General features: G+C 38.3%; 1 protein-coding gene across 7 annotated transcripts in view; it reads left to right on the forward strand.

The window, feature by feature from the left end:
- The window catches only part of LOC132823718 (casein kinase I), a 229006-nt gene extending 202335 nt beyond the window's left edge, over positions 1–26671 (forward strand). For 5 of the 7 annotated variants that reach the window (XM_060837715.1, XM_060837724.1, XM_060837706.1 and 2 more), the window contains 3 exons: positions 10347–10453; positions 12896–12919; positions 24442–26671. In XM_060837715.1, the coding sequence (XP_060693698.1) occupies positions 10347–10453; positions 12896–12919; positions 24442–24496 (186 nt within the window). In that variant the 3' untranslated portion in view covers positions 24497–26671. Of the gene's footprint in view, positions 1–10346; positions 10454–12895; positions 12924–24441 lie in introns of those variants that run through there. The other 2 variants (XM_060837739.1, XM_060837758.1) reach the window with 2 other exon arrangements.
- The last annotated feature ends 221 nt before the right edge of the window (positions 26672–26892 follow it).

A 26892-nucleotide genomic window follows, 5' to 3' on the forward strand; every position in this document is an offset into this window, starting at 1 on the left:
AAGGATCCCTCCGAATATGCTCAGGACACACTGAACGGGGAGGATGAACAGCTTGAGGTTATGTTTCACATTGGTACCAATGACATAGGAAGGAAGAGTGATTAGGTCCTGCAAGAAGAGTTCAGAGAACTGGACTGTAAGTTGAATGGCAGGACCTCCAGGGTTGTAATCTTTGGATTACTCGCTGTGCCATGTGGTAGTGAGGCAAGGAATAGGAAGATAATACAGCTTAACATGAGGTTAAAGAGCTGGTGCAGGAGGGAGGGTTTCAGACTTTTGGGTCATTAAGACAAGATTGCAAAACAATTTTGATCGATTGGGGAATGGGCTGAGGAGTGGCAGATGGAGTTTAATTTAGATAAATGCGAGGTATTGCATTTTGGTAAAGCAAACAAGGACAGTACTTAGTGAATTAATGGCAGGGTCCTGGGTAATAGACTCATAGAATCCCCACAGTGTGGAAACAGGCCATTTGGCCCAACAAGTGCACACCAACCCTCTGAAGATTATCCGTCCAGATTCATTCACCAACCCTATTACTTTACATTTCCCCTGACTAATGCAAATAACCTATACATTCCTGAACACTATGGACAATTTAGCATAGCCAATTCACCTAACCTGCATATCTTTGGACTGTGGGAGGAAACTGGAACACCTGGAAGAAATTCAAGCAGACACGGGGAGGATGTGTAAACTCCACACAGACAGTCGTCCGAGGCCGGAATCGAGCCCGGGTCCTTAGTGCTGTGAGGCAGCAGTGCTAACCACTGAGTCACTGTGCCACTTGTGTTGTAGAATAGAGAGATATATATGGTAGTTCACGTACATACTTCTTTGAAGTTTCTTTCACAGATAAACAGGGTGTTTAAAAAGGTGTTTAGCATGCTTGCCTTCCTTTCTCAGACCTTTGAGTATAAGAGTTGGGATACCATGTTAAGGTTGTATAGAACGCTGGTAAGGCCTCTTCTGGAGTACTGTGTGCAGTTCTTGTCGCCCTGCTAAATGAAGGATATTATTAAATTGGAGAGGGTTCAGAAAAGATTTACTAGAATGTTGGTGGGAATGGAGGGTATGAGTTATAAGGAAAGATTGGATAGGTTGGGACTTTTTCACTGGAACTTAGAAGATTGAGGGGTGGTCTTATAGAGATTTATAAAATCCATGAGCGAATAAATAAAGTGAATAGCAAAGTTCTTTTCCCCAGAATGAGGGAGTTCAATACTAGGGGGCATATTTTTAAGGCGAGAGGAGAAAGTTTTGAAAAGGACATGAGGGGAATGGAAGCCAAAACAGCAGGTCAGAATGTAGGCAGAAGCTGTAGGTTAATAGAATAATAGGCAGGGCCAGTACAACGACGTGGTGAGGGAATGAATCATAAAAAATCAAAATATGATTTGCAAGTTGCCGTAAATGATAGAGATGAGGCTCAGTGTTATCAGGGATTAGTAAACAAGGAGGCAAATCGTGGAAAGCACAGTGCACAGGTAAATATTAAAAGTAAAAGATAAATTTAGTATTTATTTAAAAACCTTCTCCATAAATGTGTGCAGTATTTGGAATAAAGTTGATGAGCTGACAGCACAAATAGAAACAAATGGGTACAACTTGGTGGGGATTATTGAAACATGGTTACAGAAGGATCAGGAATGGGAGGAAAATGCCTGCTTGCACTCAGTATTTTGAAAGGATAGACAAAATGCTTCATTAATTAAGGATGACATCAAAGCTGTATTAAGAAATGATGTTGACACAAGAGGTCAAAATGTTGAATCGGTCTGGGTGGAAATAAAAAACAAGTGAAGAAAGCCATTGGTAGGAATAATGTACAGGCCTTGCACATTACTTCTGAAGTAGGGCATAGAATAAACCAAGAAATAATTAGGGCTTGTGAGAAGGTCACAATGATAATCATGGGTGATTTTAGCATATATATTGATTTGGATTTGTCAACTTGGCAAGGGTAGCCTCAAGGAAAGGTTCATAGAATTATAAGGAACTGTTTCACAGAGGAACATGTCGTGAAGCCAACCAGAGAACTGGCTTTTTTAGATTTGGTATTATGTAATGAGGAAAGATTGATAAATAGTTTAATAGTTAGAGTTTCAAATTCAGATTGAAACAGTGAAGCTAGAGTTGTATGCAAGAGTTTTAATGTTGGGGAAAGGTATTAATCAGGCCTGAGGAAGGCATTGGCCCAAGTGGACTGTGCAAAAATATTAAAGAGTAGAACAGTTGAAGATCAATGATAAGTGCTTAGGGAGATACTAAATATCTCTCAATTAAAGTATCCATGCTTAAAAGCAAAGTCAAGGATGACATAAAGGCAAAAACTAGGGCATGTCATACTGCAAAAATTGTGGCATTCTGGAAAATTGGGAGAGCTTTTAACATCAAAGGGATACTAGAAACAAATTAAAGGATTAACTATGAAAGGAAATGAGCAGACAACATAAGCCCTGATATTCAAAAGCTTCTTTAAGTATATAAAAAGGAAGTGAATAGTGAAAGTAAATGTTCGCCCTATAGAGGACAAACATGGCAAGGTAATAATGGGGAATTCAGAAATGGCAAAGGCACTAAACCAACACCAGGTTATAGTCCAACAAGTTTAATTGGTTTAATCTACCACCTGATGAAGGAGCGTCGCTCCGAAAGCTAGTGTGCTTCCAATTAAACCTGTTGGACTATAACCTGGTGGTGTGTGATTTTTAACTTTGTACACTCCAGTCCAACACCGGCATCTCCAAATCATGACTAATCCAATATTTTGACTCTCTCTTCACAGTGGAAGATAATGATTTCTTCCCAAAAACTGCAATTGCTATAAAGGAACTTGATGAATTACTATAACTAGGGAGTAGGTATTAAGTATACTGATGGGATTAAAGGCAGATAAGTCCCTGGGACTGAATGGCCTGAACCCTAGGTTATTAAAGGAAGTGGCAGCTGAGATATTGGATGCATTTGTTTTGATGGTCCAAAATTCCCTGGGTTCTGGAAAGGAGCCAGTGGACTGAAAACATGTTAATGTGACACCCTTACTCAAAAAGGGGAGAGGCAAAAAGTAGGAAACTATAGACCAGTTAGTTTGACCTCTGTAGTGAGGAGTCAGTCATAAAGGAAGAGCTAACTGAACACTTAGGGAAAAAAAGGTCAATTCACTACTGCCAGGATGGTTTCATGAAGGGGAAGTCATGCTTGACAACTTGCTGGAGTTCTTTGTGAATGTAACCAGTAAGATGAATACTGGGGATCTGGTGGATGTGGTATAAATGGACTTCCAGAAGGCATTTGACAAGATGCTGCATAAAAGATTGATCCAGAAGGTTAGATCTCAGGGTATTAAGGGTAGAGCATTGGCTTGGATGGAACATTGGTTGACTGACAGAAAACAGAGGGTCAGATAAATGGGCCCTTCTCTGGATGGCAAATTGTAACTAGTGGGGTGCCTGTGGGTTCAGTTCTCAGACCGCAACAATTTGTGATGTATATAAATAATCTGCAAACGGACAGAATGTAACATAGCAAAATTCAAGGATGATACTAAAATAGGTGAGAAAGCAGGCTGTCATGAGATAAAGTTTACAGATGGATGTTGATAGGCTAGGACAATGGCCCAGAATCTGGCACATGGAGTTTAATGTGGATAAGTGCAAGGTTATCCATTTTGGCCGAAAAATAAAAGGCCAATTTATCATTTAAATGGGAAGCAGATTCAAAGTGCATCATTCAAAGGGATATGGCCAACTTTGTACATGATTCGCAAAAAGTGAGTATGCCGGTGCATCATGTACAGAAATAAGAAAGGCAAATGGAATCTTGGCATTTGTTGCAAAAGGACTGGATTATAAAAATAAAGAACTATTGTTACAATGACATAAGTTGTTGGTGAAATCAGATGTAGAGTATTTTAGTTTCCTTACTTGAGGAATGATGTGGTGACACTGGAGAAGGTTCACCAGGTTGATTCCAGAGATGAAAGAGCTGTCATGATGGTTGAATAGCATGAGCTTGTACTTGCTGGAGTTCAGAAGAATGAGGATGGAGCATTTGATTGAAGTATTTCAAATGCGAAAGGGGATTGATTAGGTGGATGTTGAGCAGGTGTTCCTCTTTGTGGGACAGTGTAGGAAAAGATGTCATAGATCTAGAATGAGAGGAGGTAGGTTCAAATCTGAGAGGGGAAACTACTTCTCTGAGGGTTTTGAATCTGTGGAACTCCCTGCCTCAGGATGCAGTGGAGGCAAAATCAATTAACAGAATCAAGAAAGAAAGGAATATGTTTCTGATGAAAGGCAGGATAAAGGAATATGGGAACAGGCAGGAAAGTGGAGTTGAGACTATGAAAAGATCGGCCATGATCATGTTAAATAGTGGAGGATGCTCAAAGGACTGAATTGCCTACACCCACTCCTAATTCCAATGTTCCTGTGCGATTTTCTTGTTACAGCTTTGACAGGATAAATGAGGAGAAACTATTTTCACTAGAATGATTGTCATTAACTACAGGACTCAGATTTAAGGCAATTAGCAAGGATTAGAGGGAAGATGGGGTGTGTGTGTGTGTGTGTGTGTGTGTGTGTGTGTGTGTGTGTGTGTGTGTGTGTGGATCTGTAATGCAATGCCATGTACATATGTGTTAGCATGTGTACATATATCTATCATGATAGGCTTGATGGTTACAGCTATCTATAATTACATACACAATAATTAAATTGTTTGTACTTCAATTATCTAATATATTTTACCAAACTAGTTTGCATACTAATGATATGTATGGGTAGAAAATAATTGTTATTGCCTCAACACTTAAACTTCTGATCCACTGTGTCCAATATTAATTCCCAGGTGCATGAGATGTTGCTGGATAATTTCTTCTGAGCTAGTGTTGAATGTTAGCGGAATGATTAATGAATGCATGCATGTCCTTCATATTGCATCTGTTAGGTATGGAGTGTCCAAACAACAGTGGCAATATAAAATTGCTTTACTTTCTTCCCTGTTCACTACCATTTTTATGTTATTGCATGAGAGAAATGTGAAGGGTGGGCATCCGTTGCTTTAAAATGTAATGCTGTTGACTGCTTAGCTGTAGAAGATATTATTTCCTGCATCAGTTGGTCTGTAGATTGTTAATAAATCACAGTAGCATATCCCATTGCTTACCATGGTGAAATACTGAGTTTACGCTTGAATATTAGCAAATTTAAATGCCAGTTAATGCAAGTTTTAATAGTTCAATAGCTGTTTCTTTTGTAAAGACTGGTTAATCCACTGGTTAATTCATCAACAATTACAACTTACCTTCATTAGGTATCTCTATCATAAAAAGGATGTTATTTTATAGTGCCATAAATAAATATGAAACCGAACCAAAGGAAATAAATGAAAGGTTGAGCACACATTTGATAGAAGAGGTGGATTCTTAAAAGAGTCACCTTGTACAAAGAGAGGAAAGTGGCGTGATGAAGGGACTTCAAGCAGGTAATCCCAGAGTTTGGAGCCTGGCATGGCTGTCAATTATGGGTGATGGGGATATGACACTAGGCCTTCGGGATGTGGTTGTAGGCTGAAGGAGGTTACGTAAGTTAAATGGCTGAGGCCAAGAAGAAATATTAAAGATAATGGTGAAAAACGGATGCCTGAAGCTTTGGGGAACTTGTAGCCATGCCTTCGGCTGTCTGGGTCCTCCCTCACCATTTCCCTTTCCTCATTTAATCTCCTTTCTTGGCTCAGCATTAATTTTTTTTTATGATTTTGATTGTAAATGAGACCTTGTGGCTCTTTTCAATGAATCAGGATTGAAATACAAGTAGTAAATATTCTGTAAACTATGCAGACTACACGATGTCTCTTAGCTTGCCAGTGGTCTTTAGTGATTTCCCCAGTGATGTGCCCTGTTCCACTAAATTCCGATGGAAATATTTTTCAGAAAAATAGAGGAATAAATAAGATAAGGTTGTGTGCTGTGATGAATTTACCAGTGCAAGGGACAAGGTTTTAAGTTAAAATCTGATAAATCGCTATTGATTACCGCTTAAGACGACACTTATTCTAGCACTTATTATCTTTGTAAAGGCTGTTTTAATTCTATTACCAATCAAATTAAATTCTGACTGCATTTCCTGTGATTAGAAAATATCACTGTCTTCATGTGTTGCTTCTTTCTTTACCCTGGTAACTGGATCTTCCTCAGTAGGAAGAATGAAGCTCACAAGCATATCCATATTCTGATAGCACAGAACCTTTATGTGTTGAAAGTTTACTTCTGTGCTAATTATTTCAAATTGAATATTTCAATTAGAGTCATGGAGATGTACAGCACAGAAACAGACCCTTCGGGTCCATGCTGACCAGATATCCTAAATACATTTAGCCGCATTTGCCAAAATTTTGCCCATATCCCTTTTAAACCCTTCCTATTCATATACCCACTCAAATGTATTTTAAATGTTGTAATTGTACTATCCTCCACCACTTCCTCTGACAACTCATTCTAAAGACGCACCACCCTCTGCGTGATAACGTTGCCTCATAGGTCCCTTTTAAATCTTTCCCCTCTCACCTTAAACCTATGCCCTCTAGCTTTGGACTCTCCCACCCTGGGGAAAAGACCTTGTCTATTTACCCTATCTGTGCACTTCATGATTTTATAAACCTTTATAAGATCACCTCTCTGCCTCCGACTGTCCAGGGAAAATATCTCCTGTCTATTCAGCCTCTCTATACAGCTCAAACCCTCCAACCCTGGCAAATGTTTTGCAAATCTTTTCTGAACCCTTTCAACTTTACAACATCCTTCTTATAGCAGTGAGACCAGAATTGCATGCAGTATTCTAATAGTGGCTTAACCAATGACCTGTTCTTCAACAAAGTTACAGAACTGTGTATTTAATGATTTAATTTTGACAAGACAGTCTTTTTCTATTTAGTCGTATATGATGTCCTTCAGATTTTTTTTGTTATTGTTTTGGAATAGATAATTTTCCATTTCAAAGTCAAAAGAAGGTTCCCTTTATAGATCCCCTACATGATTTTTAATTCAGTCCCAGTGTTATGAGAATGTTCAATTTTATTTTTAATTCTGGTCACCTTATTCTCATTCAAGTGTTCTTGATTTGTGACCATGCTTCTTGGAGGTGACATTGAATTTCACCAAACGTGCATTCAGGTTTCATTGATATATCTACAGGTGAGATGAATCTGCATTTGTCACCTTCATGTGGGATTTTATGTTGAGGTATTGGATAGTGGAAGTTGTATGGAGAGTTTAGAATTATTCTTCTATGTTCCCTTACTCCAAAGTAGAAACTGTGTTCCTTTCGTTTTCCCACACACATAAACAAACTGTTGCTTGCCGTCTCAGTCGACACTTGCTGTTTTGTTGCTGTTCCTCTCTACCTTACATTTGGAATTTATTTTATTCACTCATGGGAGGTGGGTGTCTCTGACTAGGCCGTCATTTATTGTCTATCCCAGAGGCAGTTAAGCATCAACCACATTGCTGTGGGTTTGGAGTCACATGTAAACTAGACCAGGCAAGGATGACAGATTTCCTTCCCTAAAGGACATTCGTAAATCAGATGGACAATTGACAGTGGTTTTCTTATCATCATTAGACCATCAATTCCGGATGCCTTATTGAATTCAAGTTCTACCATCTGCCATGGTGGGATTTGAAACAGGTGCCCAGAATGTTACAAAAACAAATTGCTGGAAAAGCTCACCAGATCTGGCAGTATTTGTGAAGAGACATCAAAGTTAATGTTTCAGGTCTGGTGACCCTTCCTCAGAACTTCTAGTTAATCCGAAATGTGAACTTTGATTTCTCTTCATCAATGCTGCCAGTAACTTGTTTTTATTTCTGATTTGCAGCATTCACAGTTCTTTTGGTGCTCCCCAGAACATTATCTGGATCTCTGGATTAATAGTCTAATGAAGATATGACTAAGCCATTGCTTCTCCTTGAGAGGAATTTGGAAATCAACACTTTACCTTCTCAAGGATGATTAGGAACAGTTAACACCAACTGGTTCCATACCAAATAACTGTCAAGAAGAGTCTAATTTGATAGAAGTTGTTCAGTTCCATAAAATAAATGATAGAGCTTTTATGTCACAGAAGGAAGCTAGCAGACACTTCGGAATTGTGTTATCGGGAAAAGGGGTTCAAAGGAGTTTTACAGTCTGTGTGCTACTTCTAAAATGTAGTTCCCATCTGCCAAGAAACTCGGCAACCAGTTCACATTCAAGATCCCATAAACATAAACAGATGGTTAGACCATTATTGCTTCTGGGGTTGTTTGAGTGATAGATATTTGCTAGGATTGTCACCTACAACAATTACATTGCCTTTGGTACAAGCCCAATTGATTTCTTGTTTCATGCTCTATCCAATGGTGTAGCTACTGTTAGTGGCCTACAAGCAACTTCCACCAGTGTTTTCTCAACCTTTCTCTTCCTCATCTCCATCCATACTAATTCAAATATGTGATTTTCTGAGCCAAGGTAGATTCTTACTGCTGTCTGTGTGTCATCCTTGATTATCAGGATTATCTCTCATTTTGTACTGTCTCTCTTTTTGAAATATTGTGTGCCTTTGAGCATTTATTTCCTAACCTTGTTCGCCTTGTAACCAAGTCTCTGAAATAGTGATAAAATTAGATTTTGGAAGTAAAGTTGAATATATCCCTGATGTTAAGCTTGCAAGCGCTTTGAACTCCTTGCTATCTTCTACTTTCTCTTCTTGCAGTAATTTAAATATGTTTTATGTTGAAGTTTATAGAAGAAGATTTGATGTCTAGTTACATCAAAACAGATTTCTAACTTGAAAGCTGAGAATTTTTATGGTCACTTGCTCCCATAATGACTTGGGGTTTTTTTTGTAGAACTTTTTATACACATAATTGCTTACTGAAGTTTGAACATCTATTCTATTTTATAAAGGTAATTGGGGGTAGTTGACTTACTTAATAATAAATTAGCAGAGAAGAGAACTTTGTCTTTCCTCCTCTACGTTCCCTTACATGTCTGATAAAACAATGTATATAAATTGTATGTTCAGGGTGGGAGGGCACTCTGCATTGTACAAGATTACATGTATAAATAAGACCTTTGTGTTAGCTTGGCAGAGAATGGAATTTCACTTCAGATAACTAATAGAAAGGTTATGATACATTACAGTACTTTTAACTTCAAGTAATCACGAATGGTTAATATGGTGCTAAGAATTTGGGCAATTTACACTATCTTTGACACTATTTGAAGTAACTAAGTTTAAAGCCATTGTGATTGTAGTGGTCTGGTCTTTCCTTAGAATTACTTCAGACAAATTTTGATTTGAGGAGCTGTTAGATATAAACATGTTTATTCTTTTATTAAGATGTTTTTATTTAATATGACTTTCAATAAATGTGAATTTAACAGCTTAAATGCAGATTCTGACAACCAAGATGACATTTATTGAAAATCAGTGCTGGAAAGATAAAATCCTAATGGTTAACATTCTTGTTTTCTTGGCCTTTTTAGTTTTCAATTCTTGCAGTGTTGCTGTGTGATGCTGACAAGTTTAAAATCCCTTCCAACTCAATTTTGGACTATTAAAAGACTTTGCTTGAAAAAAAATGGACCACTTGATTTCCATTCAGTCAGGCAACGAAGATTTCAACTATGTCATAACAGGATCAGTCTCCAACGACATAACAAACGGGAAGCACGCTCATCAACAGCCTTGAGAGAAGCATACAGTTGTGTAGATATTAGAGTAATTACCTTACCTTTTTATACCAAAAGGTGGTGGTCCTCTTTGTTTAAAATTAGTTGTGCTACTAAATCTTAAGTAGGTTCAGTATTCTTGTGCATCTTACCAGCGGAGCAGATGAATTAAGAAAGTGAAGAGAAGAACAAAGTTGACACCAAATTTAAAAATCAGCAATTGCAGTTGATTTTTAAATTATTGTGTTTTAAGAGATATATTACTTGTCAGGTACTTACTCCAAGAAAAGTTGCCATATTCCTACTGGATCAAAGGACTTCTCTCTGTCAGACACAACTGATGATGAGCTTAACCTGAGGGTCACCATGCCTCCCGTGAGTGGAAAGGTTGAGAAGGAGAGTCCTTCACGGTAACCACAGCCGGTACAGGAATTGAACCCACATTGTTGGCATCAAGTCTGCTTCGCAAACCAGCCATCCAGCAAACTGACCGTCCAGATATTAACTATTACTAGATACTAACTGTTGGCACTTGGAAGTGAAGCTTAAAATTTAGCTCATTTTAGAAAAATGTTTGATTAAATAACTGTATAATTTTGATAATTCGAGGTGCTTATACTTGCTTTTCAGGTGGTTAGTTCAACGAATGGAGAACTGAATACAGATGACCCCACAGCTGGACACTCCAATGCACCAATCACAGCCCCAGCGGAAGTGGAAGTTATGGATGAAACAAAGTATGTGCACTTTTATGTCATGTATTTTGCTGTGTTTTCTTGAACTACAGTTGCTAAAGAATTATTTTTGTAAATTGAAATGTTCCATCAAAAGAATCCAATAATGTTGCCGTCTCTTTTCTGATAGTTCTATAATATTTTCCAGTCCTTGAAGATGTAGTTTGACAATAGATAGCAAACCCATTTATGTGGAACTTAAAAACAAGGGTATTTTTCAATTGTCTTCTAGGCCCATTATACTACAACAAAAGCAAAATACTACGGATGCTGGAAATCTGAAATAGAAACAGAAAATGCTGGAAATACTCAGCAGGTCAGGCAGGATCTGTGGAGAGAGAAACAAAGTTAACGGTTCAGGTCGATGACCTTTCGTCAGAACTGGAAGAAGTTAGCGATGTAACAGCTTTTAAATCATATACAGAGGCGGGGAGGAACAGGGGAGGAAAGAACAAAAGGGAAGGTCTGTGATAGGGTGGAAGGTAGGACTGATTTAAATGTCAAAAAGGCGTAAAAGGAGATTAAAATGGGTATAAAAAGAGAAAAAAAAGATGGATAGCCAAGTTATAAATGGCAAAATTAGAATCATTACTAGGGTCTGCTCTCTTTTTCAAAAAAATGTTTAAAAAATTAACTGATTATAATCTGAAGTTATTACAATTACTGTTAACTCTGGAAGCGCCTAATGAAAACAATGAGGTGCAGTTCCTCAAGATTCTCAATATGCTTCAAATGGTCAACGTGGGAGTTCAAGGACATTTTAGCCATAGTGAGAATTAGACAGCGTATAAAAATGGCAAGTGACTTGATGCTCAAAGTCACGCTTGTGGAACGAACACAGATGTTCAAAAGCAGTGCTCAATCTGCATTTGATTTCTGCAATGTGGAGGAGCCGCCATTGTAAGAAGCAATGCAATGTACTGAATTGAAAGAGATGCAAGTTAGTCAGCTGGACAGAGAATTCGAAGTGCCGGACAATGGGGAAGAAGGAAGTGAAAGAGTAAATGTTACATCTGTGCTTGCACAGGAAGCTGTTGGTGAAACATGGGGTGGGAAGAGTGGACCAGGGTGTCAGAGGGGAAGTGGTCCTTCTCACATGCTGAAAGAGGAGTGAAAGCAGTTTGGTGATGGCATCACACTGCAAGTGGCAGAAATGGCAGAAGATGATTTGTTGAATGTGATGGTTGATAAGGTAGAGGGTGAAGAGAGGGAAGCTCCATTGTGGTTGAAGAGTGGGGAAGATGAGTGCAGATGTTTGGGAAATGGGGTGACAGGTCAAAGGTCAGTTATGGTGGAGGAGAGTTCTCAGTTGAGGAAATAGGAAAACACAACAAAAGCACTGATCGAAGACGGTATAATTGGAACAGATGTGGCAGAGATGAAGGAACTGGGAGAATAAAATAGAGTCCTTTCAAAAAGCAGTGAAGAAGGAAGTATCATTCACGTTAGTGGGGATTTACTTTACTGTCAATCCTGGTTGACAGCCTTGTCCTGGAAATGAAAATGGAGAAGCTGGGGGAGGGATGGCCCATGTGTAGATGATGAAAAGGTGGGTTTGGAAGCGCACTCCTTGAAATTTTCAGTTTGAGGTAAGAGCAGGAAGCAGCCCCAGTGGAACCATCAATGTATCTGGGGAGAGAAAAGATGAGGGAGGGAATTGGAATAGCGTGTTTCTCTTAATACATGAAAGGCAAATATAGCTAGCACCCATACAGATGCTGATTAGTTTTCATTTACAGGAAATGAGTGGCTGATGGAGGAATTTTATTATGGATTGCATCATGTGGGCTGCTGTTTTGGTAATAGATTGTAACACTGCCTGCATGGATTGTTTCGTCAAATGATGAGACAAACTATAAAATTGACAGAAGTCCCTAAAATGTGTTTTGATTGATAGAATATTAACATTTAGAATTATATTTAACTGCACAGAATAATGTGAAATGAGCTGTGTCACTCTAGTCCATGTTACCTTTAGAAAGGTGTCTGATGCACAATATTGCCTAGGAAAGCAGGAGGGTCCTTTTGATATTATTTTTTAGGGCATTGTTTTAAGTATTTCCCAGCTTGTGAACCAAAGCACAGAAGTGTTGCCTGGATGTAATTTCAGTGTATTTGGCTCATGAACCTCAAATTCAAATGATTTGAATCTATGGCCTGACCAATAAGTGGAACTGAATTCCTCATTTACAAATGAGAAGCACTTGAAGACAAATGCCAAATGATTTTCCAAGTTAAAAATGGGCTCTAAGAATTGTTCTTGCTTAACTGTAATTTTGCTTTACAAATAAAGAATTCCTTTGCTGTCTGTTGTGTGCTGCTTATGTAGATCTAAAGCTTGACGAAGAAAGCTATTAGGTTTACATTTGTGACAGCAGTTTTCTCACTATGGGCTCTGGTTTTGATTCCGTTTTGTTTCTATTTGTTTCTTCCCTTTTTGTATAGCTGCCAGAAAGTGTTGAACATGTGGTGAGTGGTTTCAGTCTGCAGGCAGACAGGAATAGGTTCAGCTAACGAGAGCTGCCCGGTCTGTTCCCTAAAAACGCCAAGTTCCATGGCAATAATAATACATTGATTGGACATAAATTTACATATTGCTTTCATAATAACAATTTTCGGAATTCTGGTCAAATTGATCAGAACTTTATATACCTTGGAAATGCTTATGCGCTACAAATTTGGGAGCCTAATGACCTGTGACATCTTGTTGTTGAACTATTCTGCTTGCTTTTTCACTCTTCTGCCATGAATTTTGATTTAGGCTTAAGTGTATTCTCTACAGTGGTGTAATGTTGAGTTTGCTTATTGTGAACTTGTGCTTATTATGAATTTGTGCTTTACCTGTACTGCCTCATCCTAGAGTCTCCAACTCTTTCATGCTCAGAGAAGATGCTAATTATATTGGTTTAAATGATGAAAAGATTTAACCCCTAAAAGTTGAGAGAGTTGGGAGCTCTTGAATTTGAGGTCTTGTGCACTGATACTAGTTTCTCTGCTTTCCTATGACCTGCTAGTTTTTGGTATCCTGCACTCCACTAATTGTGAGCTTATTTTTAATGACCATTGATTAGTTTTCTATTTCTTTTAGACTAATGAAGCATTTTGAGCAATAAACCAAGCATGGCGTGTTGCATTGAACTTTTTTTTAATGCAAAGGTTTAAGATTTTGGTCACTTCTTAAAATTTTCATTTTAAAATGCAAAAACTTGATTGTGGCCAGGCTATAATAAATTCCATAGATTCACTGGTTGCAATATTTATAATGAAACCTCATGGCAAGTGAATGGTAGATTGACTTATTCATCTGATTATCTCTTATCAAATATTACATAAACAAAATACCATATTCACCTCTTTACCACTTTGTACCTTAGTAGCTTCATCCAGTTTTGCACCCACCACCACTGACTCATTCTCTCTGATGAACTCTTCTTTCCTGTGATTCTACAGTCTTATGCAAACAATTAGCAATCAGCGCCTTCAGCTATCTGAACCCTAGACACTGTGACACTTCATAAATCTCCGTCTTTTCAACCTTTTGCTCCTTCTTGATAACCTCGCTCTAAAACCTACCTATTCGACAACTCTTTTGATCGCCACTCTTAAAATCTCTTTACTTACTGTTGTCTATTTTTTTGTTTCATTACACCTCTAGAAAAATACATATCTTTGTAAGCTTGTTCAAGAATTCTAATTGAAGAGTAAAATATTAAGCAATCGACTATATGTTTTGATCAACAATTCAGATTAGTGAATTAATGGGTTGTATTGCAATTTCTTGTGGGTTTCAACCTGGCATATTCCCAATCTAGGTAGAAATTTAGATTCCACTACTAAGTGGGTACCATGAATGTTCCACAAGAATATTAATATCGAAGAACACAACTTTTTCTCATTTTCTTTCACCTACTGGTAGCATAACTTACTGCCGAATGAAGGAATGCACAGATCATATGCTTTGATTCCATACTTGAAAAAGCTTCTTAAGTGTGTTTTTTTTCGCTTCCCATGTCAGCCTTTGTCCTTTCTGAATGTGATTACTTATAGTTGTACAAATTATGATTAAGTTTGTGCAATAGAAATAGGAACTAAGCCAACTTACTGGTAAAGTATGTTTTCAGAAGGAAAGGGACTCTCATCTTAACAATTTTGACTTAACCTCTAAACCTCAAGAAAGAGTCAGGAGGTCTTAGTGCATTGTCTATTGCTATTGCTAAAAGCCCAAACATAAATCATGGAATACTAAAACATTTCTAAATTGTTTTTGTTTTCTGAATTTATAAAAAGCAGTTGCTTCTGAAACATGCTTTTGCCAAAGTGATTGGTATTTTTTTAATCAACCTAGATCAAATTGAGAATAAATGATAGGCTTCATTCTTTGCTTTCCCAACTTATTCCATACTTCCCAGAGGCCAACAAAAATAGCGAATGCCTGTCCACTTTCACATATCACTACACCAACATACTTTACACAGCCATCATTGAGAAAAGATTCTGGAGATATTAGAATTCTCAAAATGTTCAAGTGAGTCATCATTGATTTCACTTGCTCGTATTTCCAGTACTTCGCCTAATTCCTCCACATTTACACATCATGAAAATAATTTCTGTAATTCCACCATTTACATAATTACCCTTACTGAACCATAGGGCTGCTCTCTCGTTAAGGGCCCCACGACTAAGGTGAAAGGAGAGTTGAGGATGAGACTCCTTCATAGTGATCTCAGCCAGTCAGGAATTGAATCTATGCCGTTTGCATCACTCTGCACCGTAAGGCAGCTGTCCAGCCAGGTACACATGGCAAAATGCTGATCAGAAGTATATCTATGTTTATGATGTGACCAGTTTTAGATGGAATATACATTTTAGAGATTGATTTAAATGGAACTGCAGGGTATTCTCTTCCTGTAGAAGTATTCATTATATGTGAACAAAATAACTGTTCTGACAAATTGTGACCCTAAAACTCCAGGCCAGATTTCAGTTGTAAATCTGCTGGAATTGTAACAAACCTGGCTTGGACCTGGATTCTACTTGGAGATGTTCAGCTGCAGTGATATATCTGCCTGAACCCAGTGGCATTGGAATCACTTTGTAGCTCTAGCTTAGACTTCTGAAGAGGAAGATTTCTACATTTTATTGCAATATTTAACAGCCTTCCTTATTTCAAATGATATATTATTTCTGACAGAGTGAGAAATGTGAGCTGTCACATTCCAGGCTTCAATGTTTTCAATATCTGTGTGACTGATTTTTAAATTCTCTCTTGGTCTAAAATTGATTTTATAGATTAATCAAATACTGTATAGTAATTCTTGAACATCTGTTTCCTTGTGGTTGTGAAGCTAAATGATTAGGAAAATATGGAAAAATATGGAACATTTGTGCTTTTTATAGAGCGGTAAAGGACTTTAATTATTTCCTTTCTTTTGATAATAAGGAGAATTCAGCAATGAGAAGCAAAGATGTGGTCAACACAGAGATTGTTAGCCTATTTTTCAGCTTGTAATGCCCATCAGTGGGATCCTTCGTCGGAATTGCACATTTCTTACCTGGGGACTTCTAAGTGCTCCCGTCTCAAAATATGCAGAGATCTCTTGTCTGCATTATCTCATGCCGGAAGCTGTGAAGCTCTGCCTTTCAAAGGAAGCTACCACTGAATTTCATTACATACTGCAAAATGATTCACACAATTGCACCCATGTATATATTTAGAGGGAGACAGTGGCCTAGTAATAGTGTAGCTGGACTGTTAATCCAGAGAGCTAGATAATGTTCTAGGGACCCAGGTGTGAAACCCACCACAGTAGATGGTGGAATTTGAATTCAGTAAATATCTGGGATTAAGAATCTAATGATGACCATGAGTTCATTCTTAATTGTCAGGAAAAACTGATTAATGTCCTATAGGGAAGGAAACTGCCAACCTTCCTTGGTCTGGCTGACATGTGATGTCAGACCCACAGCAAGGTGATTGACTCTTAACTTCCCTCTGGGTAATTAGGGATGGGCATAAATGCTGCTTGCTCATTGACGTCCTCATCCCGTGAATGAATTTTTAAAAAACTCATTCTCTTAATTCTGACAAAGCGAGTCATGATTCCACAGTTTGCCCACGCAAGCAATTTTACCCATTTCACAAAGGACAGCCAACTCTGTAATTTACCAAGTATCAAAGAAATTCTAGATTAGCTCCATGTGGCCATATATTTACTATTCATCACTCCTTAAGCCACTGTGGCAGCTGCCTCAATATCTGTGTACAAATTAAATCTGAACTTAATATGTACTTTATAGTATTGCTGTCTGTTAGTATAGAGTCCTTTTAGGTTCATCGGTTGCTGTTTCAGTGTCTTGATAAGTTTGTGGGTACCCATGATGTCAAGGGATCGGAGTAGTCTGGTAGTCATCTCCAAGATGTCTTTGATGTATGGTAGGGTGGCCAGAGACTCTGGGCGAGGTGTATCCACTTATTTGGGTTTGTTGTTTAAGAATCAGCAGACTGTTTATTGGGTACCCGTTGTTCTTGAATATGCTGTATAGGTATTTTTTTTTCTGCCACTCATAGTTCCTGGATACTGCCGTGTGTTATGGCCTGTTTAAATAATGTCCTGGTGCAGCTCAGTTTGTGGCTATTGGGATGATTGCTCCTGCAGTTGAGTATCTGGTCTGTGTGTGTTGCTTTCCTGTAGATTCTGGTTTGCAGTTCTACCTTAACTGTTTGTTCTAATGTGCCATCTAGGAAGGGGAGTCTGTTGTTCTCCTCCTCCTCTTCTGTGAACTTTATGCCAGTAAATTGATGATGTTGTAAGCTTCCTCTAATTTTGTTCTGTTTTGTGATGACAAAGGTGTCATCCATGTAGCGGACCCAAAGTTTGGGTTGGATTGTGGGGAGGGCTGTTCTTTTGAGTCCCTGCATTACTGCTTCTGCAAAGAAGCCTGGTATTGGTGATTCCATGGATGTTCCGTTGATTTGTTTGTAGGTCTTGTCATTGAAGATGAAATGGTTAGTGAGGCACAAGTCTCCTAGCTTGAGGATGTTGTCCTTACTGCTTAAGTTGGTGCTGTCTAGTGTGTGTGTCCTTGGTGCCTCTAGTAGCGCAGTTAATGTATCTTTGGCCAGGCTGATGTTAAATGATGTGAATAGGGCTGTTATGTCAAAGAAGACCATTATTTTGTTCTTTTCTATTTTGGTTTCTTTGATGTTCAGAAATTCTTGGATGGAGTGGTTGGAGTGGCATGAGTCGTCTAGGTACTTCAGTTTTCTGTGGAGTTCCTTTGCTAGTCTGTTTGTCGATATGCCAGGGAGTGAGAGTATGGGGAGGCCCCTAGTTTGTGTACCTTAGGTAATCCAAAGAAGCGAGGTGTGTTGGATCCATCTGGTTTCATTTTTTGGAGATCTGTCTTATTACTTTCGCCTGATTTATGAAGCTTCTTCAATGTAGCTGTGATACGGCTTTCTAGCTGTGGAGTTGGGTCTGTCGCTACCTGTTGGTAAGTGTTGGTATCTGCGAGCAGTGAGTTTGCCTTTTCAATGTACTGTGTTCTGTTTTGGGAGACAGTCATGCGCCCTTTGTCTGCAGGTAGGATTACATTGTTTATGTCATTTCTGAGTCCTTGTAGGGCTTTCCTTTCCTGTGTATTGAGTGTGTACCCTTCCTTCTTCCTGCTTAATAACTGTCTGTCTGATGGTCTGCTGGGTTTCTTCTGTGAGCCATTGTCTTTCAGGGTTGATTCTAATGCAGCTAAGAAGTTCTTTTTGTCCACATCTCTGTAGTAGTGGTTCATTCCTCTTACTCAGATGGCTTTTTCCATTCTGTTAGTGATCAGTCTGATCGGTTCTTACTCCAAACTTCTGAGTTATCTATGTTGTTCTTTTGTGTGAGCTTGTCCAGTTTTCTTGTGAGGATAGTTTTTTCTTGGTCTGCTGTTGTTTGATGCTGATGGCTCATTCTACTGTGCTTGTCCATTCATGGTCTGAGAAAAAGAACCGGAAATTGTATCATCCACCTTAATAGGCTAAGGCAGATAAATATAAAGCAGGACAGAACACCAGCGCATCACTAGAGGCTCACTGATAATGTTACTTAGCATGGTGACAAAACGTCTGAAAACAAACCTTCCAGCTCAGCGAGCAAACTTACAACCTGTCTAACTATAGAAAATGTCACTTACTGGCTTTCAGTTGAATGTGTACAAGTGAACATCTGATACAAATATGAAACAGGCTCGACTTGTGGTTGATCAACCTTGGAGCTATTTTCACCATGTAAAACATGGTGACTTGGTTGCAATGGCATGTGGAACCTCATTCGACCACACTTTTGTCTTCATGAATGGAATGAGGTAAAGTGATCAATTTGCAAAGTGAACAGCGTTCTCGAGTTCACAGTAAAAGTTGTTTTCTCCCAAACTTATTTCTGTGGAGGTCTAGTGTTGCAGATCAACATTAAAGATGGAAAAAAATGGATGAGTATAGATATATCAAATCAAAGATCAAATAGTTAGATGAAGTATTGTATATAGTTCTGGGCATCACACTTCAGAAAAATTGTGAATGTATTGGAGAGAGTACAAAAGAGGATTACAAGAATAATTCCAGAAATGAAAAATTGGTAAATTATGACAGTAGATTGGAGAAGTTGGGATTGTTTGCCTTGAAGAGAAGAAAGCTATGCCCTGATTTGCTGAAACTTCTCAAAATCATGTGAGGTCTGGACAAGAGTAGGTGGGGAGAAACAAGTCCCACTTGTTGAAGTTTCAAGGACCGAGATTTACCCATGATTTACAAAAGAAACTAATGTGAGGGGACCTTTTCACACAGCGAATAGCTACTGACTGGAATGTGCTACCTACACGTCTGGTGGAGGCAGCTTCAATTGAAGCATTTAAGAGTGAAGTAAGTGACTGTTTGAACAGAAAAAATATGCAGGGTTATGGTGAAGGCAGGAGAATGGCATTAAGTCATAATGTTCATTTGGCGAGATAGTGCAAACACAATGGGTTCAATGGCTTCCTGTACCATCTGCGATTTTATGATTGCAAGTGTCCACAGTGATTGGTTTACTTTTATTATTGACTTTTTAAAAAAATAAATAGTGCCTCAATTACTACTCATAGTGTTTGGAAGATGCACATACACTCTTGCTGTTGAATAAATGTCACTGTTATTTCATATTTAGCTTTATTCTAATGCTGACCTGCTGTTTTGGAATTTCCTCCCTATACTTCTCCACTTCTACTTCACTTTCCTTGTTTAAGCCACTTCTTAAAACCTATCTCTTGATCAAATCTTTGGTCATCTGACTTAATGTCTCCTCACGTAGCACAGTGTCATCCTTTGTTTTGTAATGCCCTTATAAAATCCCTTGGGATGTTATATTACATTGAAGGTGTTAAATAAGTTGCTATTTTGCCTTATTGAATTAAGAGGTGTCAGTTATTGAGAATAGAAGTTGAATTTGACTTTGCATGCCCATGCACTATGTTGCACACAGACAACCCTCAGTGTCATCAGCAGAACTGGGTAAGCTGTTTGAGAAGATTAGCTATTAATTGACATCTGTGGTCCTGTGAAAGAAGGGAATGTTGCTCCAACTTCCCATTTGTCATTGCTAATAGGTATTATTTGATGATACTCTATCTTGGTGGATATCCAGTCATCGAAGACCAAGATCAGATATGGCTGTGATGTTTAGATTAGATTAGATTCCCTACAGTGTGGAAACAGGCCCTTTGGCCTAATGAGTCTACACCGACCCTCCGAAGAGTAACCCACCCAGACTCATTTCCTTCTGACTAATGAACCTAACACTATGGGCAATTTAGCACTGTGGGAGAAAACCGGAGAACCTGGAGGAAACCCATGCAGACACTGGGAGAATGTGCAAACTCCACAAAGCCAGTCACCCGAGGCGAGAATCACATCTGGGACCCTAGCGCTGTGAAGCAGCGGTGCTAACCACTGAGTCACCGTGCTGCCCTGGGGGGGGTTCTACATCACAAATCGTACATCACAAATGGGCAAAATAGATGAGGAATAAGAAGTTTACACAAGGTTATTGAGGAAAATTGATAAATTTATTCTTGATTATGTAGAAAAGTTCAAATGTTCGAATACAGAGTACAGAAATAAGAGGGGTCTTCATATGAATTTTCCATAAAATAGGCATTAACAATGTTTGCAGGAAAGGCTAATCAAATTGAAAATTGATTATTGCTCCCATTGAAGTTGCTTTCCAATGATAACTACTTGAGTGCACCTAAGACTAGAACTGGCCATGGCCTCTTCCCTTTATGTGAAAGTAGTTAAAACTCTAACATTGGCATTTGTTTGGATGAACTAATTAGGAGGATTACAAACAGCTATCTATGCAAGGTTTGAAAAATTCAAACCTAAGCCATTTAACAAGAACATGGCTGATCTTCTGACTTTTCCTGCAGTATGTCCACATTCCTTGATATCTTTAATATTTCAGAAATCTGTTGACCTTTTGCCTTGAAATACTCAGTAACTAGTGTAGAGAATTCCAAAGACTCATCTTCTGAGTCAAGAAATTCCTTCACATCCCAAATAGACTGTTTCTTCTGAGACCATGCCCCTTGGATCTAGACCCAAGCCAGGGGGTAACACTCTTCTTGCATCTTCCCTGTCAAACCCTATTAGATAATGGCCTGATTCATAGAGAGCACCTCTTATTCTTCTGAACTTGAGATTATAGACCCAGTCTTCTGTCCTCATAGGACAATACCGTTATCTCTGAGGTTAGTTTGGTCAACCTTCACTGGAGAAGTGGAGACAGATAGTGAAGTATAAAAAAGAACATACTTCCACATTTCTACATGGGCGGCACGGTGGCTCAGTGGTTAGCACTGCTGCCTCACAACACCAGGGATCCGGGTTTGCTTCCAGCCTCGGGTGACTGGCTTTGTGGAGTTTGCACATTTTGCCCGTGCCTGTGTGGGTTTCCACCGGCTGCTCTGGTTTCCTCCCACAATCCAAAGATGTGCAGGTTAGGTGAATTCCTCATTCTAGATTGCTCGTAATGTTGAGTGCACTAGTCAGGGGTAAATATAGGATAGGGGAATGGAACTGAGGGGGTTACTCTTTGAAGGGTTGGTGTAGACTTGTTGGGCCGAAGGGCCTGTTTCCATACTGTGGGGAATCTAATCTAATCTAATTTCAGCCACTTGTCAGTGCTAAACATTTGGGACAAACATAACCAGAGTTTAGATACATTTGTTCCAACCTGAGAGTATCAATGATGGAAACTTCATTGAGATCGCTTTTACTACTTTCACTTGTGGTACAGTGAAATAGTGATGAGTTCAAATTGGGATAATCTGAAACTCCAGTTCTGAAGTTGTCAGCCATTTTCACTAGCTCCATGGATAATCCAGTGATAAACAGAAGTCCTGGACTGGAAACTCCACATTAACTGCATGTCATGCCTGCAGCAACCAATTGAAGCTGAGTTAGAACGCAAAAGCACAGACAAGCCGCTGTGATAGTGACAAAAAAGATCACACTCACACCTTAAACCAGTATTCACCAAGAGAACATTTATAATGTGGATGATACCACAGATTGTATTTGACTGGATTGTTCATTGGTTTTTGTTTCATCTTTAAATGCTGATGGTAGAGAGCAAAACAAGTGATGCGTCACTGCTATGGTCTTCACCAAGGTGGATATCACCAACAAGTTGCTGCTGCTTGCATTAGGAATGTTCGGGAAGTCACATTGCTTTGCGAATATCAAGGCACTATGAAGCTAACAATTGCACCAAGATCACCTCTAATATTTTTGAGGCATGGATCAGTAAAGTGGTCAAAATGTATCAACAGAAGAAAAGGAAGATAATCACCGATAACCCTGAAAGTCCTGATGTTTGGCCACCCATTCAGTTGCCTGTTTTTAGCCAAAATCACAAAGATCTTTGATATACATCAGTACTTCACATTGCATTATGAAAAGGTGATAAACATATTTGACTGCATTGAGGATTTGAAAATGTGTTGCTGGAAAAGCACAGCAGGTCAGGCAGCATCCAATGAGCAGGAGAATCGCCGTTTCAGGCATGAGCGCTTCTTCGTGCCCGAAACGTCGACTCTCCTGTTCCTTGGATGATGCCTGACCTGCTGCGCTTTTCCAGCAACACATTTTCAGCTCTGATCTCCAGCATCTGCAGTCCTCATTTTCTTCCATTGAGGACTTGCCTGACTTGCCCAAAAACAGCGTGCTATGCAGAAAAGTATCATATTTACAGAGCCAACTCCCAACATTTTCCAGTGTATTTTGCTGCAAACATTGTAAAATATGAACAATTTGTTTTCAAGAGCTATTTTTCAGGTATTTGCTGCACCACTTTATTCCTTTTGACACAGAGCATGTTTTTAGGCAAATAGGGTTACATTGATGCTTCTTAACAATCTCAAAGCATCGCTTTGTTCCTGTGTAGGCATGCTTTCATTCAAATTAATTTTCTTGGGACCAGAGGACAGAAACTATTCAATTTTATGTCAAATTCCCCTTTTTGTAACAATTCTAAATTTTGAATAAAACAGTCTATTCTACATAATTTATTTCTCCCATTCTAATAAGTTATTTATCAACTTTGGTTCTGTACACCATGTGTTCTGCAGAGACCAACCCATTGCATACTGTGCCACTTTCACTGTAAGACTATCTTTTAGATAGAGAACTACCTAACTGCATTGCACTAATGCCATGGAAAGTATTCTAGGGATAGATAAATGTGTCATAGAAGCCCAATTATGATCTCAATATTTATGCCTTTGCATAATTTTCCAAATCCACTTATCTTAGGTGCATATTTTAGGTTATTTCTCTTTATTTGTAGTAATTTTCTTTTGATCTTATTAAAAAATGTTCTGTCTGTCTCATCCCTTTTCTTAGCCATTATTTGTCCACTTTTATCCTCTCCCTCCCTTTCATCAATGCTCTTTCTCTTTCTCTTTCTCTTTCACTATTGCTTCCCTTGCTTTAACTCCCCATCAAACATTTACATATTTCTTGGTCACTCTCTCCCTTTGTTCTACCCTCTTGCCTTTCTTGGCCTTTTTGTTCCATTCTCTGCTGCCTTGATATTTGTTGGAATTAAATTTTGTGAGTTATAATCTGTCGACTTCCATATTTTGCTCAAATAATTCTGTATTTCTGATTTACTCCCTGTTTTTGCCTCTGCCACCACTAATTTGGTGTTATCTGCAAACTTGACCAATTTGTATTATACGTCTGAATGCAGACAGTTACTAACCAGAAATAGTAACGGTCCCAGCATCACCTCTAACTTTAGTATTTCTCCTTCACCCTATATAACTTTTCCTGAGAATTAGCTCTTCCCTATTGTAAAACCTTTGCGACTCTCTTTGTTCTACTCCAGCTCACTCCTTCCTTCTGCTTTTACCTTCAGTCACTTTTGCTTGCTCTTATTCTTGCCTTTCCTCACTTTTACATTCTCATAATTTCTTATCCGCCCCACCTCATCCTTTTGTTGACATTACTTATGCCAGCACCCTCTCCTCCGCCTATAAAACCTTTCTATCTCACAATGTTTTGGTTTGTTTAATTACCTTGATCTCTTTCTTTCTATCCCTTTGTCAGTGAATTAAGTGCTGTTTTGTCTCTCTCTCTCCCTCTCTCACTCTCTCTCTCTCACACTCTGTGTGTATGTGTCTCTCTCTCTCTCTCTCTGGCTGGCTCAAGACTGAATATTTGCGGAACTATTCTTTGTTCCGTTCATCTCTTGGTTGCTGTCTCTCAATTTGTGTTGTAACCAAAAATGTATATAATCAAATATAAATCAATTCTTTGATCTAAGAATCTAACTTCTTAAAATATGTGTATATATCGTAATCTACTTTTTATTTTTGATCAAATTGTAATCATCATTAGATTAATTAGAATTCTGTTCTGTTCAGTTCCCTAATGTAATTTTTATTTTTATTTTCCTTCCAAACAATCACAGGTGCTGCTGTTTCTTCAAGCGGAGAAAAAGGAAAACTATTCAACGTCACAAATGACTCTGGAAATCATCTGATCATGGAGAGTTACTTACTTGTTCATCTGCTGTCTCATCATAACCAAGAAACAAATCATCTCTACAGTGACAACAGACTTTTATCAAAGGACTTTTTCCTTCTGTTTTTGCCCAGTGATTTGGGTGGTTGTCCTATGTGGGTATTTTGTTTTTATTTCATCAGTTTTCATCTTGAAACTAGGCTTCATCAGAAACTTGGTGTTCATATTTTTGAGGTTGAAAGAGGGACCTCTTGTCAGGGTAATGTATGAAACAAAAAAAAACAGTTCACTTGACTTCAACCAAATCAAGCTGCAATTTAAGAAAAAAAGGAACGATTTATTTGGTCCCAACGTGTGGAATGCAGGAATGTTCTATGTGCTTGGTGATAACTACAGAACAGTTACAAGTCAAGAATGAATTTTGTCTACACAGGAGCTGCTTTGAATAGATCTGTAGGAAATGCATAGTCAGGTATTTGATCTGCCAACTGGAGGACTCAAGACATGATTATTACTGTCATAACAAATGGAGAAACCTGAGAAAACAAACCACAAAAATATCTGAATTGTACATTAACCCTTCATTTGTCTTAGTTGAAGACATCTGCACAGAATTTTCAGTATTAAATTTTATGCTATCTTTATCTGTCTTTTTGGAAGTCACTGTCTAGAGATACTGTGGAAGGAGTGGATTGACTCAGCGGGTGGTATTTCATGGCTGTTGCACTATTACAGTATATACAACATGAGACAGCTGTAGACGTTCATGTGTACAAACAATACTTGCTTTATTTACCTCCTAAAGGAGAAGCAGTGTAGTAGAAAGGGCAGCATGTGCTTATTGTCTGATATTATGACATGTTTGTAAAATGTAAACTGTGCTTCCTGGTGTATTGTTTGGACAGATTAATGCTGAATGTTCTGAGAGTTATTATAATGAAGGAGGTAAGAGAGCATTCTGATCATGCCTTGAAGTGTAGTGTGTGTTAAGACATGGAGTAAAGCTGTGATGGTGAATGATGAGAAGCGCATCTTGGAGAAATGAATTAAGCCTAAATGGATTTTAGGCAAGCCTTGGCTAATTTTAATGCATCCTGTACAACCAGGGAATCTGGATGCTGTATATTTAATCCATAAAGTAGCTCTTTGATGGAAAGTTAAAATAAGAATGTGAAAGAAATTGGTCAGATAATATTGCCTTTTGCATTTAATAGCTGTGGCACCCAAACTGTGCAGTTGTATGTGAAACATTCCTTTCTTATTGTAATCACAGCTGTTCAAAGACGTTATGCTGGAGATGGGTCAGGTACTTTCCCAATAAACCCTTGAAGTGCCTGCATTTTGAACAAACCAGCTGTTCTATAAAACATCTCATTCCGTTTTCCATCCTCTGATCGACAGTTTGTTTCCACAGACGTTTAAATACAATGTTGTGCAGTGTTTATCAACTGTTTTATACACTGTTTTTAGTTTCAATCTTGCGCTGGATATTCTTAACTTTTTTTTTGAACAGCAATGTCAAGTTCTGGATTATGTCTGATGCAATGTATTAATTTATGATAATATGTTGCATGCAAACTTCTTAGCATTTGTGTTAGAAAGACTGGAATACAAGGCAGAATATTTTAACATGAAACTGCAATCATAATGGCAGGGAACCACTTCTATGTCTGCAGTATTTGACCAAATCTTTTTTTCTTTAATAGCATAATGTGTGTAAATAAGTACAGTATTATTTCTGTACCTCCATAAATTTGAACATCACTTTCAATTTACTTTAATTGGTTAGTTTTATTTTTGCCTGTACAGTGTGTACAACATGAAGTTGTCACAAATAGCAAAGAAAGTGTGTTGTATATTAATGTAATTATGGACTGTAATCTTTACAAATGAATCAGCCACCCTTCGTTGTCTGCAGCGAAGACCAGTGCATTTACACAAGCTTATTGGCGAGATTTCTAGTGCTGCATTTTATGCCTGGGAAGAAGTTTCTTTCTGCTGACACAGGCTGGTCTTGGTTATAAATCCAGCTGTGTTCAGTTTAGGCCAACAACTTTACGCAGTCACCGCTTTTCTGTCAATACTAATAAAGTGAACTCTGCCTGACTGTACAAGTGATGTAATACATCCCTGTTTCCCAATATGTAACAAAAAAATAAAAGTAGTTTTTTTTAAAAGCTGGACTGGCAATGTTGTTAATCGCAATATTTTACCTATTGTTGCATCTGACCATGCATGTCAGAAGCTCTCAAAAAAAATTGAGTGATTCAGTCAGTGTTCAGAATTTAATTGGGTATCATGTGTTAATACAGTCATTCCTGCTTTACTGTTCAACATGTTAGTAAAATGAAATATGGCTTTCTTTTAAAGATTAGATTAGATTCCCTACAGTATGGAA

The sequence above is a fragment of the Hemiscyllium ocellatum genome, chromosome 2 (assembly GCF_020745735.1).
Source record: "Hemiscyllium ocellatum isolate sHemOce1 chromosome 2, sHemOce1.pat.X.cur, whole genome shotgun sequence".
NCBI classification, from domain to species: Eukaryota; Metazoa; Chordata; class Chondrichthyes; order Orectolobiformes; family Hemiscylliidae; genus Hemiscyllium; species Hemiscyllium ocellatum.